At 50.3% G+C, this 18,657-nt stretch overlaps 1 protein-coding gene across 1 annotated transcript; it reads left to right on the forward strand.

Annotated features, from left to right (window-relative positions):
- The first annotated feature begins 6,077 nt into the window (after positions 1–6,077).
- LOC6497676 (protein atonal homolog 8) lies at positions 6,078–11,331 on the forward strand. Its single transcript, XM_001961559.4, has 2 exons — positions 6,078–6,630; positions 9,905–11,331. Exons 1-2 carry the CDS (start codon positions 6,558–6,560, stop codon positions 10,960–10,962), a joined length of 1,131 nt encoding a protein of 376 aa, XP_001961595.2. The 5' UTR covers positions 6,078–6,557; the 3' UTR covers positions 10,963–11,331.
- Positions 11,332–18,657: the final 7,326 nt, after the last annotated feature.

Below are 18,657 nucleotides of genomic sequence, written 5' to 3' on the forward strand. Positions count from 1 at the left end.
ATCTTACATAAAAGCTGATCCCGCGAAGAGCTAATCGGTTCATGGTCTTTTAATCTCATACCCTCGAAGAAGATAAAAGCTCTTACCCTGCCCTGGGGGGAACTATTTTTAGCAGAAATGTGTTAATTAAGGTATAAGTAGTTATTTGTAGCTGGAGCATTATACTATTTTTAGTATGCGCATACGAATCCATATAAAATTAACTGTCTAGCACCTTTCGAGGTGTTGGGGCCTGATTGTTCTCCAGATCGCCAGACGGTGCGAAGAGTGTGTCAGGTTGGCAGGCGCACCTACTGCGCATCTTAAAGACATCTTCTATAGCTTTGGATCGATGGTATCGATCTGGTCTGGAGTATGGATCATGGGGGGAGCAATTCAATTAGTCGACTAAGTATCTTCCCCGAAAGTATGCGGACCGTCTGTGATGCATCAGCTGCATGAGTGCACTCCGTCAATAAATTTTGCATTTCATTTTGCATTTTCGAAGAAATTCGCAGCCGCTCGGCCCCAGCGTCAGGGTCATTTTACCTGCTGCTCCTGCTGCTGAATGAACTTTCCAAAAGCACCTGAGAAGCCCAACCGCACGGTGCAGTTATTAATTTAGGCAGTCCGATCAACACTGGATGCCCGCCAGCGAACAGCACATCATCATCAGAAACGGCAGAGGTAGTGGCAGTGGCAGTGGCAGTGGCAGTGCCAGTTGGCAGAGCCTGCACCTTTCCATGACAAGGTGTCCTCTCCAGAACACGGCCGGCTGGATGCCGATCCGAAACTGAACGGCGACAGAGAGGGGCTGTCGAGAAAGGACACATACTTCGAAGCCTGATACGTTTATGGGCAGGAATTTCAAAGGTGCGGGCTCCAATAAAGTTTTCAAAGCTATGGAAGTACTTCTGAGATAATATTATTCTTTCCACGGGTATTACAAGGTGGCTTTGATATATCTTCTGCCCCGGAGTCCAGCCCTCGCCCGCCAAAGAGATCCAAGTGTTGAAGTTGCACTCAGGTTCTGGTAGTCTGGTTTCGAGTATCTCGGCTTTCGGACGCATAAACGAAGACGCAGATGCCTCGGCACGCAAATGAAGAATTCAAACCAGTTGCGGCAACGGCAATGGCAACGGCGACAAGTGGCAGTGGATGTGGAAGTGGTGAATGCGCCAACATTGGCAAATGAGTGGCCAATAGCCCGTGACCGTCATATCGCTCCCCGCTCTGTGTGCTTTGTGTGCGGCATGGCATGTGTCTGCGGGGCACAGTGGACACCTCGACTGGCTGGCTGGGAGCCTTGGTGGCTGCCTCAGTGCGTGTCAACGTCGAGGCGCGACCACTGTGGCACAACAACCATCTGGTCGATCGATCGGGCGGCCAGAAACCAGACACTGGAGCTCTGCCCTCGGCGGTCGGGTACTTTACTTATTTGCATTGCGTTTATGACACGGCAGTCGCACATCCGAATTCGAATCCGAGGCCGAGGACGAGTCTGAGTCCGAGTCCGACACCGAGACCGAAACCGAGGCCACGGCCACCAGCTGTGCACCTGGCGCCAGCCAAAATTAAGAAAATCGTCCTCTGTCTGGCTCTTTGTGTGTTGACTGCAAAAATGGAAAATCCTTCCCAAAACAAAGGGCCACCGGACAATGCAGTTTTATGGCGAGGGTAGTGGACAAAGCCCGGCTGACTGCAAGTGCCTGATTGCAGGAAGTGCTCTCAGAGGTAGGGCGGTCTGTAGGACAGGTACCTCAAGCCAAAGGTGTCCCGTGTCCTTTGGCCTGTGCCTGAGTCATTGCGCTATTCTCACCTGCGTGGGACAATGTTTCCTCCCAAATTACTTTCTGGTTCCCTATATTTAGCCCCTTATGTCACTACTCTCTGACATTCCATCCGAGTATCCCCCATTTGACAGAATCAGACCCGATACAAGGGCCACGGCCTCCAAGGGCTTATCACCGCACTCACAGAACTAGGAGCGTGGAAGCACACACCCGGGCAGACATAAATAGAAAGATTGGAGGTGCTTGCCGCAGCATCCAAAGTGCCCACATGCCAAGCACTTCTATTGAGCATCTCGTCCGAACCTCGTTTTGGGGCTACTCGTACTCGAACGCGAACTGCCGCCCGGAGCCATCCCGACTTTCGTATTAACAATCTGCTGCCGCTACTGCCTGGCTGCCGAATTGCTTCTGTGTAATTTCACAGGCAGTTGCCCTGACTTGGGGGCGAATTGTGGCAATCGAGGCTGGGACGTCCCAGTCTGGGCTGGGATGCGCTTGCGGGTGTGTCCGAGCCAGGGAGCGTGGGAATCGCTGCTGCCTGGCTCGATGATGCGGTTCTCCGGATCCATTAGCCTGGATCCCTCTTGCGTGCATAAAACAGTCGCAAATTGGGGTGCGGGGGCTGGCTGACTGGCGATGGCGATGGCGATGGCGATGTCTCGCCAGAACTCTGCTTTTGAACCTTTTGACATTAATAGCGGACATTTTAGCATCTAATTGTGTTCCGAGGGTATGATATCGCATGCACGCATGCTCCTGGTTGTTAAGTCCAGCTTGCGGCCATCACGTTCTCGGCGAAAGAGTGGCCTTCAGCCTTCAGCCTTTGCATACGCACCTTTCGCTCTGGTGGGATCTGGTGAGACTTAATTTTTTAATTGAGGACTCGGCCTGACACCGCAGGTTGCAGTGGGGTTTCCTGGACTACCCAGTTCAGGCCGAAACATATGTGTCCGAGTTGCAATGTTCCCAGACGCACACTCAGAATTTCCCAAAAGTATTCCCACGCCGAATGCCAAGACATCTTGTCGCCAGGCAGGGCTCAGTTGGCTGCAAATTTCACACATTTAGCTGCCAGCCAGCCAAGGATGCGAGTCCTTCTGGTCAGCATATGCACCGCCGACAGCGTGCATGCAATTTCCATGAAAAATCGCAATCCGGACTGACGCCGCCAAAGGTCGCCAGGCGTAGCTAGACGACTGTCTGGGGGATTAAATACTTTGCTGGAAAACACTTCATATGCTTCATATGCGCCCCTGACCCGTGACTGTGCACATGTGCTGGCACCCTGAGATCCGCCGATCCAAGTGCCTCGTCCGCCGAGGAGGTGCCCATGTGTGCCATCTGGTTCTGAAAATACTTCAGCGTCTTCAGATCCGCCGCAATCCTTTCACCACCCGCACTCCAAAAGATTCAACTCGCCAGCTAATTGGGATACGGAGTTTGGAAATGTGGTGAACAGATTGCAATAGATCCTAGTTCCTGCCTGTTTTCCTGCTTCCGCGTTAATCGCTTCAATGTAAACATCCCTAAACAGTGTCTTGTTATGGTGACTGATGATGATTTTAATGCTCCGCTTAAAGACCTGGAGACAGCCGTTTAAAGTTCTCCCCACAAATTAAATTATAAATCTCCATGTCTTCTTCAAAGTCAGTCCATCTATTTCAAGCCAAAGGCCAGAGCACCGCCAATTTAACCAGGATTACATATGCCACTGAATGAGTGTGCTGGGGAGTAAATAATCCCCTCAACCACGTGCCAAGGCCGGAGGTTGTCCTGCCATAACGTGACGTCACATGCAGAAACATGTGCTTATTACGGCAGAGTTATGCTCGGAGGAGTGGATGTGTGAGTGCTTTGGCGGAGCACCTGTGGCATCGGCAGCACGTAACCCCATCGGCAGCGTCACGTGGAGCACGGCTGGATGTGAGTAAATACCTGGCACATTAACTGCGACTGTGACCTCCGTTATGCGAGTGTCCTTTAATTGGATAAGGCGGGGGTGGCAACTGTTGTGGCCCGAAGATCCTCCGACAACCCGCAAGACATTAAAATCAGGTGCAACAGACATTAGCCAGGGTAGTTCTGGGAAGTCAGCACTACCTAGTTGCCGAGTGGGTAATTCCAGAAATCTATCAATCGCCCGGGAGTCTGGCAAGCGCCGGAAATTAGTCTAAGCAGACTGAAAGCAATTAGCGATCGAGACTTCGTAACCTAAGCCGCGCGGGTAGCGCCAGGTAAGTGCCCAGGACAGGTCTGGCCCGTGAGGGCATGCAGATTCGCTGCAAGCAGGTAGGATGCGCGTTATTATCATTGTAATCGTGCTTCAGTCGAGGGGATAAGGTAAGTCAATCGCCCCCGAGACCCGGGAACAGAAGCCAAACGATTCCTGCCTTGATTTTTGCAGCTTGGAAGCTTGGAAGCTCGAACTTCGAACAGAAGCCAAATCAATAACTGCAACTTTAGCTAATGCCGTATAAAAATAAGAGCAGCCCGAATAATTCCGAAGTAATTCTAGCCGGGGCTCAAGGAAAAAATGGATGCTTTTTAAAGGCAGCGATCGAATTTCGCCGACACGTCCACAGACCATTTTCGGCAGTCCAGCCTGCGTCTTATCCTTGAACTTCCAGCTTGACAAAAGAAGACGACGCCTAAAAAGCCGGATCGCGACCTCAGCGGCGACGTTGTGGAGGCTCCCCCCACCCTGTCCCCTGTCTGAGCCGAGGAGAAAACAGGTTAGCCTGTTGCAGCAGCACAGTCGCATTCGCATTCTTATAAAGCCGAACAAGTCTCTCCTAAAACGAAAGTCATCATTCAAAAAGTATTTCGCGCGACAGCCCAGCCACTCGTGCCGGCAAGCCGGAGTACATCTGCTGACTCGCAGATAGCAGCCGAATAGCAGGAATAGCGGACAGACGGACAGGGGAGGGATCACAGAGCGGAGCCCTAACGATATTGGTGGATCTGCCCCTCGTTTTTAGCGGCAGGTTTCGGGTTTGTTTTGTGCCGCTTCGGACCGAGAGGCATGATCATGCGAAATTTAAACTTTTTCCTAGAATCGCTCCTTTTTGTCGATGTCCGGCCCCAGCGCTTAGAAGCGGAGGAGAGTGCTTGAGTATCTGTACCCAAAAAGGACCAAGCGAAAGCACCAGGGACACATTATTCCGCGTCCATTGTAAGCCACTTTCCCGCCTCCTGGGGCATTTGGGAGGAACTACACAAACAGAGCAGCCGGAAAGGGCTTCCCGCTATCAGCGCCGCCACTCCAGATCTCGGATCCAAGCGAGAGGCTGCCCCGTGCGTTTATTACAGCGGAGAGCGTAAATTAAAACCGCAAACGCCGCAGATCCCAACACCAGCACTGTGGATGTGTAGTATGTGTGTATGCCCCATCGTTTTCATTATAAACATGCTACATGCCTCACTTGTTGCATGTGCGGCGCCCCGCCTCCCTTCGGAGGCTTATGGTTCTGGTGTGCCCTACGAGGGAGTCCCAATATTTTGGCAAGAGCTCTTTATTTAGAGGCCTCTCTTTTAAGGGAAAGGGTATCACGCACTCGGCTTGCAGAGTAGAGAGGTCTCTCTTATGGGCTGGAAACCTCACAAGAGGATGCCGGCCAATTTCCGATTCGTGGGGCGGACGGCTCTGATGCACGTTTTCGATAGCCGCCCTTATCAAAAGGTCACGCCAGGAGAGGATGCGTCGCAGAGGTTCGAGGGCAGTACCTGATTTGGGTAATATAAGTAAGTAATTTCATAATCACACACCATCCAAAGACGTCAGAGAGGACTCTGTAGTTCAAGCCTTCAGGAGCAGGTGCAGGCCACGGGCTTATGACGCATTCGCCGCCAACTGCGCAATCGCGGGGCGGCAGTAAAAAGTGAAACTGTTTCCAAGTCCTGCGGTTGACAGGCCTGACGGCCCCCAGTCTTGGCCCATTCGATAATCCCCATCTTGCCGCAGCACGAGCTGGCCAACTGCAACGTGTTGGAATGCATCCGTCGGATGCCAGTGTTGCCCCAATCAGAACACAGAACAGGATTTAGGTGTTCCTAGGTGTCTGGGGAAGTCTTCACCCCATCCGATGTATTCAAATCAGAAACGGGGACCGATGGCGCTGCTAATAAAATGTGCAATTATCTAAAGGGCTTTTTAATTAAGTGTAATGAAGACATGAAGACAGGGAACAGTTTCATTCATAAAAGCACTGCGAGGAGGGCGAACATGCTCGACAGCGAACTGGGAACGGATGGGAACAGGTTCGACCGCGTGTGCTGTTAGCATGAAGCACGAAGCCGGCCAGGCCAGGCCAGATACAGATACTCAGATACTGACACTCAGATACAACTGAAATCGAACTGAAACGTCGCCTCAGATACTCAGATCCACTCGACGAGAACGGTCGTAGCCTGCTGCCGTCGGATGTCGGATTTGTCTGCCGAGCAGTCTCGTAAATGCCAAGAACCTCGAAGTTCTAAAGATTGTTCAAGTGCTGAAGAAAGTGCTTAAGTTCCTGTGAGTGTACGCGAACCCGAACGCGACCACCCTGAGTCTATAGTTCCAAGTTCTCAGTGCAAATGATAGAAAGCCCAGTTAATAAGTTCGTGAGATATCAATTTACTTCTCCTGATATCTAATCAGTTTTCGCAAATAAATTTAATATTACTCGCGGTGAAGCATCGTCCAAGAAATACAAAATAAAATAAAATCAGACTGAAACCGCCGTTTGTGGATTACGCGCTTCCTCCTCCAAGAATTCCCAAATCCAATTTCTTCGGATCCAAGCTATGGCAAGCGTCCAGCCGGAGAAACTCTACATGCACCTGAGCGCAGCGGAGTTGGCGGCAATTATTATGAAAGGTGAGTTGGAGAGCACCTGTTGTCCTCAGATGCAGCACTTCTGCCCGGCCGAATGTGCTGAACTTGGGTTACATTTGGGATATGGTATGTGCGCGGTGGCAGTTCTGATTCATTTTTGCTATCAATTAAGTTTCGTTTAGCGCTGCTGCCGTGTACTGCTGTAATTGAAACGCAAGCAGTATTTGCGGAGTTAATTAGCGAGCAAAGCAGCTGGCTCAATAACGAAACGAGAGCCGTTTGCACCGCCAGCTGATGTCACATATTCCGTCCGGGACTCTACCCTAGACTACACTGGGGGGAGTGGTGGGTGGAGTGTCCTTTGTGGAGTCCTTTGGGGTGGCAATCCAGATACTCAAAGACAGACAGACAGACTCTGGGACAGACGCGTAAACAACGCCAACTATTTGTCGCCATTGTAGCTCGGGGATGGGATGCATATGTCAAGTGGCTTCTGGGATGAATTGGGGATGACGATGTCGCCAGACATATTGGCAATTTGTCTGTTCTGCAGAGCTGAAGCTGCCCACTTCCCTCCCCCTGCCTAGTGCCCTCGGAATCAATGCCCTGAAGGTGACTCCCATGCCGCTCCCAAATCGCGCTGATAGCGTGGACTTTGCTTTAAGTGCTCGATGCCAGTTAACGATTCACTTTCGCGAGTTCTTCGGCACTTTCGGTGTCCTGGCAATGAGCTTGAGCAGTGACAGTTTCCGGTCTCGCAGTTGGCACCCCGTCCTCTGGAAGCACCCAGGCGGTGGGGGGCCTTCGCTATTTGTTGTTTTTCAACGTCCGTTTGTGGTACTGCCGCGACAGTTTCCATTTGCTAGACGGTGTTATTGGCGCCATCTGTTCTCAGGCAATCAGGGCGCTTATGGCCGGAGCTGGTACTCTTTAGTGGGTCCTCGGAATTGATAACTCCGGAGCCAGGGCCCTGAAGCCAGAAGGGTAGCAGCTGTGGACCATATTTAAAATTAATGGTGTTCATCGCGAACTTCGATACTGGTTTTTGGGCGCTGGGCGGAAGCTCCTTAACGGGTGGCGCATCGCTTTGATCTTCTAGGAGGTTTATTTTTTCGAAAGTTTAAAGGTTAATACAAAAAATCAAATACATACATCTAAAAAATAATAAATAACTTTTAGTATAAAGTCATCCAGGTTCAAGACACTCGCCCCAGATCCGAGCCCCAAATAATCGCCTTAAACGGATTATTAAAAAGTAATGGCAGTTTTCAGGTCTGATGATTAAACTTTAATCTCTTCGGCTAATCAACCCAGCTTTGAATCCCTACACTTTTATAGTCAGTGACTAAGTCGGGTCTCTAATAATGCAACCACTTTGATAGAGTCCTTTCTTTGGACCACCTAGCTCCGCACTAGGCCAAGTGCATCTGCAAACTCCCTCCCCCGATGCGCCGGCGATTCATTCATAAAAGTGATGCGTCATTTTACTACAATATACACCACAATATAGTCGCCGGACATACCTACTTACATGCACGTACGTATGTAGGGGCACATACTGCTGATAAGGAGAGGCTTCCCACACGGAACGGTTCCCAGTGGACCGGCCGTCAGCCAAAAGCCGCCTATGAAGATGATAACCTTTGAGTGACTTTTGGCGTGAATACGGGATTTTCTGATGCCTCTGACAGTTAGTGTCTGCCGCTTTAAAGTAGGTTTTAGCTGATTTTCACAGGAGGGCATTCATTCTTGGAAAAAAAGGTCAATATCTTGGAAACTGTTGCCAATTTCAGAGTCCAAGTTTTGGGTTTGCGTGCAGGGCCTCGAAGCGGATCGGATGCGACAAAATAAACCGATTTCCGGAGCCATTTGGGTGGGAAAAAGCGCCCCAAAGACTTTCCCCCCAAAACCCCATCAGAATTAGAACGTCGCTACGTCGATGCTCATATAATATGACGCGGGAATACAATCCAGGGACATACTATCGGGTGCTCCACAGGTGTTTTGGCCGAAACGAGCGACTCGGTTCAAAGCAAACATTTGTCCAAATATAAATTAAGAGCCGACGGTATGGTAACGGCTCGGATGTTGTATCTTAGGACTGCTGGTATTTGTTCAGCCTGATTTCGTGGCTGCAATGTCAGTCACTCGCTCGGGCTTCGTTTCGCTGTTTATCTGTCTAAAATTAGAAGAGATAGCAGTAAACTGTGCTTATAAATAGTTGAGTCAACATGCAAAAAGCGAACTGCCTTCCGCAAAATGGGTATTATTCGAGTGTCTGGCCCGGCCCGGCCCGGCCCGGATAAACGATGAACAAATATGTGCCAAGAAACGATCAGCATCAGTGGGGTGGTGATATTAGCTCAAGCGAAAAACAAATTTTACGGAGTCTACCGCCCTACCACCGAACACCTATCATATGGCAGATGTTTCTGCCAAGTTCTGGACTCGTTGCGGAAAAGCACACAATTAGGCGTGATCCATTGACAGCTGCTGCGTTAATTAGTTGCGACATCGAGGTGTACGTTATCCTATCCGAATCAGCCTGGCCTGCCAGAATGCACCTTATTTGTTTTGAGTTTTTTTTCGTTTTTTTTTGTTTATTAATTGCCAGCCGGGTTGTTGGCTTCTGATGCAGTGGCAGCCTGCTGCTGGCTGCCGCTGAACTTGAACCGACTTTATTCGCCAGACGCGAAATAAATTGTTTTCAGCAAGTGAGCTGCGCTTAAACGCTTTTTAAATACCTGTGGAGGTCAGTGGTAGACTGGAGAACAGGTTTCATTTTCGTCAGCAATGCATAATTTGAATTTACATTTTCGGCCCCATTTCGTTTGTACTCGCCGATGTGAGGTCTGGTCTCGAAATGCACCAGGATAATGGAGGTTTTAGGAACTGAGACAGCAGGGGCTTCAGAGTTAGGGTGGCATGGCTATGATGGAATCCTATCTTGCTCACGTAATTGGCACAAAGCTTAATCGTTTACTCGTGGAAGACCCGAGGGCATATTGGACCCCTAATAAGATCATCAAATACGTCATTTGGATCTTGTGTTTGAATAGGATTCTAAGATATTCAGATTTGAGACTCGTGCTTGTCTGATAAGTGTGGCAGTGGGGAAGTGTCCACGCAAATCTCTACTCAGACGTCACGTCGCCGAAACTTAACACGCAGATTCGGGGGCCGCCGAAGCCCTATTCGGAATCTGTTCCGCGAAAACGGGGGTTTTTTTAAAATGGCCAATAAATAACCGGTTGGGCGCTACAAACGTCATAGATAGAAGACAACTAACTCTTCAACTTGGTCTCTGCTTTTTCAGATTCACCCAATTCCAACGACCGTGATGCGGGCTTTTGTTCCGCCAGCTCGGAGAGCGAAGGCGGCGATGATTTGGCCGTCGAGCACGCCGCCGAGCACGGCAGTGGCAGTGGCAGTCCCGCTCCCAACTCACTCGGACCGAAAGGAGCGCCGGAAGAGTTCGGATCGCCGGAGTGCAAGCCCATCGCCGTGATCCGCAACAAACGCAAGAGCTCGGAGCCCTCCAAGGTAGTCGGCACCAGCTCGGGCTCCGGAAGCCTGCCCTGCCCCTGCCCAGGAAGCTATAGCATGAATGCCACGGGTCCGCTCAAGAAGCGCATCCGCTACACATCGTCCGCCGACTCCGCCGTAGTACTCACCCCTCCGGCTGTGGACTCGCCGCCCCCCGTACTCCCGAGTGCCACCTCCTCTATGCGCTTGCAGGAGCCCGCGCAGCCGGAGGCCATGCCGAATCCGGCGCACGTCTTTGTCCGCCACCCGGGAGTCACCACACTGCACAGGACGTTCACCCCCCACCCGGAGCAGCTGGAGCCCCTGGCTCTGGTCACCAAAAGGAAGCTCTCCACCGCGACAGACAGCGAAGTCAAGCCGGAGACTGAACTAAGTAGGAAGTCGCAAACTGTGAAGAAGTCGGTACAGAAGAAGGTGCCTAAGGGAGCGCCGTCCTCGCCCTTGCAGGACCTCAGCCTGAGCGTCAGTGACGAGGACCACGTATCCCACCAGCCCCCACAGCACTCGAACCAGCACCAGCAGCGGAACTACAAGAACATGACCAGGGAGCGCCGCATCGAGGCCAATGCCCGGGAGCGCACCCGAGTCCACACCATCTCCGCGGCCTACGAGACTCTGCGCCGGGCTGTGCCCGCCTACGCCAGCTCCCAGAAGCTCTCGAAGCTCTCCGTGCTGCGGGTGGCCTGCTCCTACATCCTGACGCTGAGCCGGATGGCCGGCGAGGACTACAGCGCCGACCAGTCGGAGCCCTCGATCGCCGAGTGCATGGAGGCCGTGACGGCCACCATCCAGACGGAGGGCAAGGTGAAGCGCAGGAAGGACGAGTGAGGGGCGACGGACGAGTGCGTCCCACAGCATTCCGGCCATAGGTCACAGGTGGCCAAATAGCTTTAAAAGTTTTCAAAGCTTTGTTCGTAGTCGTAGCAGCCGGATCGGCACGGATCCGGATCAGTTCGTTTTAAGAAACCGCGAGGGGAAATCAATAATACGCCATAAGCACTTTTCGGTATGCCTACTGTGTGCGAGCTGCATTGTACCATAGACATGGATATTTTTAGACTTATATTTAGCGTAGAGTAGTGCTAGCAGCGATGTGATCCTAATTTAGAGTCGCTTTTTACGGAAACTTTGACAAATAAGCCACTAAACTGTTAAAGGCAGTACAAAGTAGTCAGCACCAAAAGACAATAATCGTTACAATCTTAACTCGGACAATAAGGAGAGCGTTTTGATGTACTGGAGGTCTAAGCCTTAAGCTCAAGAGGAAGTCAGTTCACAGCCTCAACTATTTTTGCGGGGAGTACTTCCCCGCCAACTACCATATATTCCTTTTCGCCCCAAATTGTAATCTCATTGTTGTATGTAAATACTGTAAGCATAAGTGCCATAAGACCGGAAAATATACAAATCTGACTGTCTATAAGAAGCGGAGTTTTCACTGGGGAGTTCGGATGGACGAATGGCCGGTCAGTTGGACCGGGGATGACCCATTAGTCACCTGGGTGCGAGCGCACTGAGGAGAAAAGCAAGTGCCAGCGCAAAGGGGTGATTTATGTCTGTACGTTGAGTAATCTTATCGTTTTGCAACAAGCCATTTGGTGCTTCATACAATATATATAAACGCAAAAGCCCAACAGGTGCGCACAGAACGCCGGGCGATCGATTCGAGTCTTGAGTACACCCGAACCCGAACTCGATCCCCAAATGGCTCCAAAACGCACAGCCCTCGCAGTCCTTATCGGGTTCAGAAATAAGTTTGTTAGCTAATCTAGCGGCCCACAGCGGCCGGCCGATATCTCCCGATACAGGGGTGCAGGCGCACCTCGTCCATGACGTACCCGACCCGATCCTAGTGGATGTGGAACAGTTACCTATGCTAATGCCAGGGCTAATGAGAATCATGCAGGCGCTGCGCCTGCATTTAGTTGACCCAGTGCAATAGCCGGCTTAAATTACATCAGCCCGATTGGAACAGGTTAATTAGAGCAGTTTCCGATCAGAACAGCGCATAAGATCAGAACCCACAGCCCGCAGCCTGGGCGTTATTCAACTCGAACCAGGTGGTTCGCAATATCGAATCCGAGACGTACTTGCATCAGCATATTTATGGCGATATAAAACGGTTGTTTATTCCACTCTAAGGTTGTTCTAAAGCGCGTCCAAATCGGCATCGGACGCTTGTTTTTTATAAATGGTCTGGCATGGTAATGAGACAACGGAACAGAAAATATTAGCACAATTAAGTATTTTTTGCCAATCACTCGGCCAATGATTCAGCACATAGCTATCGCAGCTAGAGCTCTGGGATCCAATAACATCGGGACTGGGATGCAACATGGTGCAGGGAACCTGCTCGCCAGCCGTATCACCGCCGGAATCTCCGAACGACAATGACTGGCAGTCCAGTCCTCCGACCTTAATATATTAACTATTTTAAAATTCCAATAATGGCTTTCGCCAAGAACTTTGCATAACATAATCTGACGCAAGTGAAACAGGGTATTGCAATCTCGCCAGATGGTAGCTCGGCCCGAACAGACCACTTTCCCACATCAACTTCTCAATGAATTCACATTATTGCTGGCGAATGGGATCGGGCCAGTCCGCATTACCATAAGCTGTAGTGCCCGTAGAGGTAATACGTATACGTATTTTGTAGAGTCCGCAAATTTTGGAGGTTCGTTGAACTGGTGACATTACAATCCCCGCCGGATCGTGAACTGGGCATTTCGTAAGAGCTCTTCAGGAGCCATGTGGAACTTCAGGAGAGCGTGCTGCCCTCTACCTTTGCTGAAAAAATTAATTTTTAAGGCAAAATAATGGAAGCAATCATCAAAAGATCATCAAAAAAGTAATGAAATAAATTTCAAAAGCGCACTTTAAATGAGACAAAGCTAATTTATATTCCGACAGCGCAGTCCCTGCAGAGATTCATGGGATACGGCGAGAAGCGAATAAATGCCGACTGTGGCAAGGAACTGCCGCGCAGTCCTCTGATATTAATAAGACTTATTCTCACATTAAAAGGCCGGCTTTCTTCTCGGCTTGGTCTTTGCGAAGACAATGCCCAGGTCGGCCTCTACCTGGGCCACACTCGAAAAAGACTCCAACTAACTCGCCTCGAAATGATACTGTTTCTGCACCTCCAAAGGATCTGTAGCTCTGGCATGAGGTGGGGAATCAGGGCCTCTAAGTCCTCTCTGTCGGAAGGGAAGTATTTCTTTGAGTGCACCTGCAGAGCCATTAGAGAAGGGGACATCTGCGGGCACCTGGCGAGGGCGTTCTTGGCTCAATTGAAGTTGAGGAGCCGTGGAGCTGCGTCGTCGAGCGGCGCAAAAATTAGCATTTGTGCAAACAATTGAAACAGAAAATAAACTACGGCACTCGGCCTCCGCCGGTGCATCACATGTCGTGACGAGATGTTGTTTTAGTGGTAGCAGGCTGAGAAATTGTTGCGCAAATATTGGCTTTAATGTCGCCTAAAAATACCCCGCAACTGTAGTTGCAGCTTTAAGTTGTAGCAGACGTCAAATATTGTCGCACCTGTCACAGGTGTGGCCTGGCCCGGCCTGGCCTGGCCGGCAAGCGTCTATTTCGGGGCGCACTTGCGCGTGTGCCGCTCGCTGTTCACTGTTCGCCATTTGCCGTTTGGCGTTTGGCCGTTTGGAAAAAAAAAAAACTAATTTGAAATCGAGTCGAGTCAGCGGTGCGAGGGAGGTAGTGCGCCCCGACTTGGCATCACATCACATGCTGGCCGGGATCGGATGGGTCGGCGTGATCTTTCCATTTAGTATGCGTAAAAATTAACACCGCCGCTGGCTGGACTACTTTGATAATTAACCAAAAATTTACTACTCGTTATAAAGGCAAGGCTAAAAATAGACGCCGGCTGGCTTATTGTTTACATGCTAAATTGCCTGTTTGTGGGTTTTTTGTGGAATACTTCTATTTTAAGCTCGGCCATGTTGGGAGTAGGGTTAGACAGTGTCACTCTAGCTCTGGGTGGGTTCAATGGGTGGAGCTAGCATCGGTGTCACGTCCTTGCACATCAGACAGGTGAAGATTGGCAGACTCTTTTAGGAGCAAGTTGGCAGAAAGTTAGTCAACAGAGTTGGAGCCTCCATCTATCAGGGTATCCAGGATGGAGTTCATAGTTATGTGACCTCTTAATGAAGATCTCAGTCTTACTATCAGACGGAAGGAGCTGAGCGCTTGCAAAGTGATTTCTGGCCCGTGCGGATAATCTTAGGAGGGCGATTTCCGAGAACATTTGTACAGCTGGCGTCACTCAGATAGAAATGCAAATCCAAATGCAACTGCGAATGCGAATGCTTATTTTGCAGCGCCGAAAGTGGCGGGGAGTGGGGCGGGAAGGTGGGTAGGTGGGCAACAGCCATATCCACAGCACTGTGTGTCCGTTGGGGCACACACGCGCACACACAACTCGTTGGCGCCTCGATTGCAAGGCACAAGTGACAATTTTTAAATAAAACCAGACTGGCGGACTGGCGGTCTTGCGACTGGTGCACTGCCACTGCCACAGTGCTGCATGTAGTTGACCAGGCTGCAGATATATAGCTGAAAAAAAAATCAAATAAAATAAAATAAGGAGGAAAGCTATTAGGCGACACGGCGCGACGGCCACTCTTCATTGCATGCCAAATGTTTGTCTAGCAATTGTCGCGTAAAATATTCTAAATAAACTATTTGGCCAGCCTCTGGGGCAGATGCTCGCCCATCTAGATTGCTCTGGGCCTGCTCTGAAGTCGGCTAGTATCTGGCCGAGCGGGTCGAGAGCCCGAAACAACCCGATTATGACCCATTTCGCGCGGTGACTACACAGTGCCGCCTACTTACGGGGCCTGTGGCGGCCAATTAGCACGTAATTTGCAATAATTTAAGTACAGCCGCGACTGTTTGTTGCTATTTGTGTGCGTAATTGACGTGGCAGACAGGAATTTGAATCGACACCTCGCCGGTGCGCAGACGCGAGCTAGGCGCTCGTCGGCGTCAGTCGATCTTGGCATGCGTAAGTGTCACCTGGCGCCAGTGATTCGCGATGCAGTTGATCACTCGGATCCGTCTAACCAGTCGACTCCGCTTCCAAGACACCCCCGACGAAAGAACCGTTCACCGGTTACTGGCTGATGCCCATTTCGAGGGAATTAGTCGAGATCCGCACGCAACAGACACTTTGGAACAGAGGTCTGGAGGTTCGGCCTACTGGTCGGCTTTTAATAACAGAACCAATACCATTCCCTTTTCCTCCTGACGAACCATTTAAAGCCTGAATTTTAAACCAATCGTGGGGGCGTACTCCCCTGCAATTTCGTCCAGACTGAAAAACGGAGGTCCTTCCACATTCTACTCCCGATTGCGTGAGAGAATCCGAAATCATTTCGCAGCCTTGTCTACATATCTCCGAAATTAGTATAATAACTCTTGGGCACGCAATAATCAAGGACGAGTGCTCCGCAGCTTCAACTTTCTCAGGTCCGAGAGCCAATCAGTTATTAATATTCAGATTCGGATTCTAAATATTTCCATCCTCATTCTAAGTGAGGCTAATTCTTATAAGGCTACAGGGATTGGAGCAAGATAATCCCTATTATCTTGCAGTAAAAGATTGAACTAAAATGTTGATCCATTTTATCCTTATTTCAGTGTGGGATGTACAATCTGGTCAAGTACCACCAACACCCACTCCCACTTCCACTCCCACATTTGTGTTTGTCATAATTCCTCCCTAGATAACACTGTTGGGGCAACACCTGTAACTGTCCAGACGTTAAATGGCCAGCGTTAATTTATCAGAGGGAGGTCTGGATAGAGCCACCCCCTTGGGCCTCTAGTTACCAGTCTGAGGGTAATACTAGAATGACGATTACCTTATCCTTGCCGACTATTTGAAGTGCAACTCAGCCACAGCTGCTGAAATGTGTTGCATATGTGCTTGTCCCCAGTCGCAATCCTAAAAAAGTATGAATCTGAGCTTGGTGTGGGTTGACTTGCACCCCAGTATTTGTCCAACTAAATTTACACATCTCTGGCGGTACCATCTGCGACCAACTCCACACCCACTCCGCATCCAAGTCACAGCCTGGACATGCGCACTTTGTTGGCGCCATCGTGTCCTCACGTCTACGCAATCAGTCCTACTGGTGCTGGCTGTGGAGATGGAGATGGCACTGGAACTGGAGCTATAGCCTGGACTTGCTCATCATCCCACTCGGCGTCTGTCGACTGTTCTTGCCAAATGTGCCACATTGAGGATGACATATGTAGATGGCCAGACCTTCGGAGGCACATATGTACGTAGATTTGTGCGTAAACTGCACATATACTGGTTCCTTCCCCCCAGAGGTTGTGCCATGAGGTTCGAAGAGACAATCGTTTTAAAGTGGGTAGATTTTGTTGCCCTCGAGGATGGCCGCAATCCTGCTAACTGGGCTGGATTGCTCTGAACAAGAGTTACATAAACTATGGGATTGGACTTGAATTAGTAACTTACTTCAGATATGTGCAGGTCGCTGATTGGAACATTAGGTCTGCTCTCTAACACATGTATAGTTTATTTTCATAAACCACCACATAGCCTGGCTGGCCAGAAGAAACGGCAGCCTGCTCGCAATTAAACGAGTGGAATTTTTGTCCTCCATCAGGCACCGAAAATAAGCCCTTTCTCGAAAAAGGCAAAAAGCGAGTAGCCGAGAAACAGACGTCGCCGGCTGCTGGTGCTGGTGCTGGGAGACTGTCGGTGGGTCTGAGGGGTCAGGAGGTGGATGGGGACAAAGGACGGCAGACGACAAAGGGGCAAGGACGGAGGAGGGTGCCTGGCGACGGCAACACCGAAAAAGGATGCGAGCGAACGATGTGCCCAACTACCATATAAAAATATGCAATCAAACGAGTGTAAGATTGATCTCGGGCGATATTCTGGGAAATGGAGAGCCGCTGCTCCAGTCTGATCGCTTCGGTCCCTTAGTTGGAGCGGCACACTCGCAGTGGCATAAATACAGCATGTTTAGGGCAGGATCCGGCGGCAGTGGCCAAATATTGCTGCCTTGTGGCGATTTATCGTTGCCGGCAATGGGCAAGGACACAAGCCGTTCAAATATATAATTTTTTGGGAGGAAGAAGGATCAGCAACACTCAGAGGAGTTGTGGGTACAGAGCTCTCTCCTACAATTACAGCCGCCTCTTAAAGTGTCCTTGCTGGTGTCACTTCGGCGGCACGTAATTGATTCTGACAGTGCTTTAAACGGATTCGCATTAACACAGGAGGCCGGATTCCACGGGATTAGCACATGCACATGATAATACACAATGCCCGGCGACGGACGGGGCAAAAAGTGATTGATTCCGCGGACTTTTTACCACGAATGGCAGTCCAAGTTGCACTCAGGCCGCCGATACAGCTCGAGCCTGTCCACGCACCAATTTTTCGTTAACTTCGTTTTGGCAACGGCATGGCATGGCATGGCTTGGCCGGGACGGATGCGTGAGTGCGGCGAAACGGGTTGCATTCCGTTGACCATTTCAAACAATCGGCAGTGGCAGTGGCAGCTGCTGCTGTGGCTCTGACTGCGGCCAGAGACTCCGCGAGGGGGCGGCCGAGGCGACAGAGGACAAAACCTCAATTGAGGTTTAATTTAGAATGTACCCAGTGCCTCCGGACGGCGGACGGCGGACGGCGGACTATGGACTGAGGACTGGGGACTGAGGAGGCATTGATTGCGAAGTGGGCTGTGTTCTGTGTGACATGGGCACACAGTCGGAATATTGATAAGGCTCTCTGGTCAGTTTTGCGCCTGGCCGGCTAATCGGCGGAGGCTGTCGAGGACGACATGTTGTAAATTGGTGCGAATGCATTTGTTACCATTTTACTTGGAAGCCCGACTCCGCAGCCCAATTTCGTTCAATACTTGTGTGTTTGTTTTTTGGCCGAAAACTGTCAATTGGCCTGAGAACGTTGCGGCTTTAATTACAAGCCATCAGCCCCCAAACTTACAAGCCCAGAAGCGGAACCAGAACCGATCTACCCATTCCGGAGACCGAGGAGCTAATAACATAATCGTGGCTGACAAATTGCGCGAAATGCCATCGGATCAGTGGGATTCCAAGGCCGAGGCAGCAAGTGACGTGCAAAATATGATATTAATAAATAACATATCTCGGCAGCTGGAAAGCCCGAGATAATTGCCACACGCATGATGCGACGATATCCAACCAGGTCCGCTCCGAAGAATTCGAGATCCTCGCTCCAGGAGCAGGTCCAAATGATTTTTCGGCCCAATCACTGCCTCCCTTGTTCGCATAATTAATTTTCATTTTGATTAATTACGGCAGGAGGACAACTCCGAGAGTGGCTCGTTGAAATTTCTGCACGCAATTTGCTCGAATTTCAGAGGCCATCAATTTAAAGTGACTTTGGCGTCTCCATAATAGCCTATGCTGGATCTTTTGGGCGGCTATCCTTTTGCGTAAGCCCAAATTTCATAAAGTGTCCTGCCAGAACTCCTC

This window comes from Drosophila ananassae, chromosome 3R (genome assembly GCF_017639315.1).
Source record: "Drosophila ananassae strain 14024-0371.13 chromosome 3R, ASM1763931v2, whole genome shotgun sequence".
NCBI classification, from domain to species: domain Eukaryota; kingdom Metazoa; phylum Arthropoda; class Insecta; order Diptera; family Drosophilidae; genus Drosophila; species Drosophila ananassae.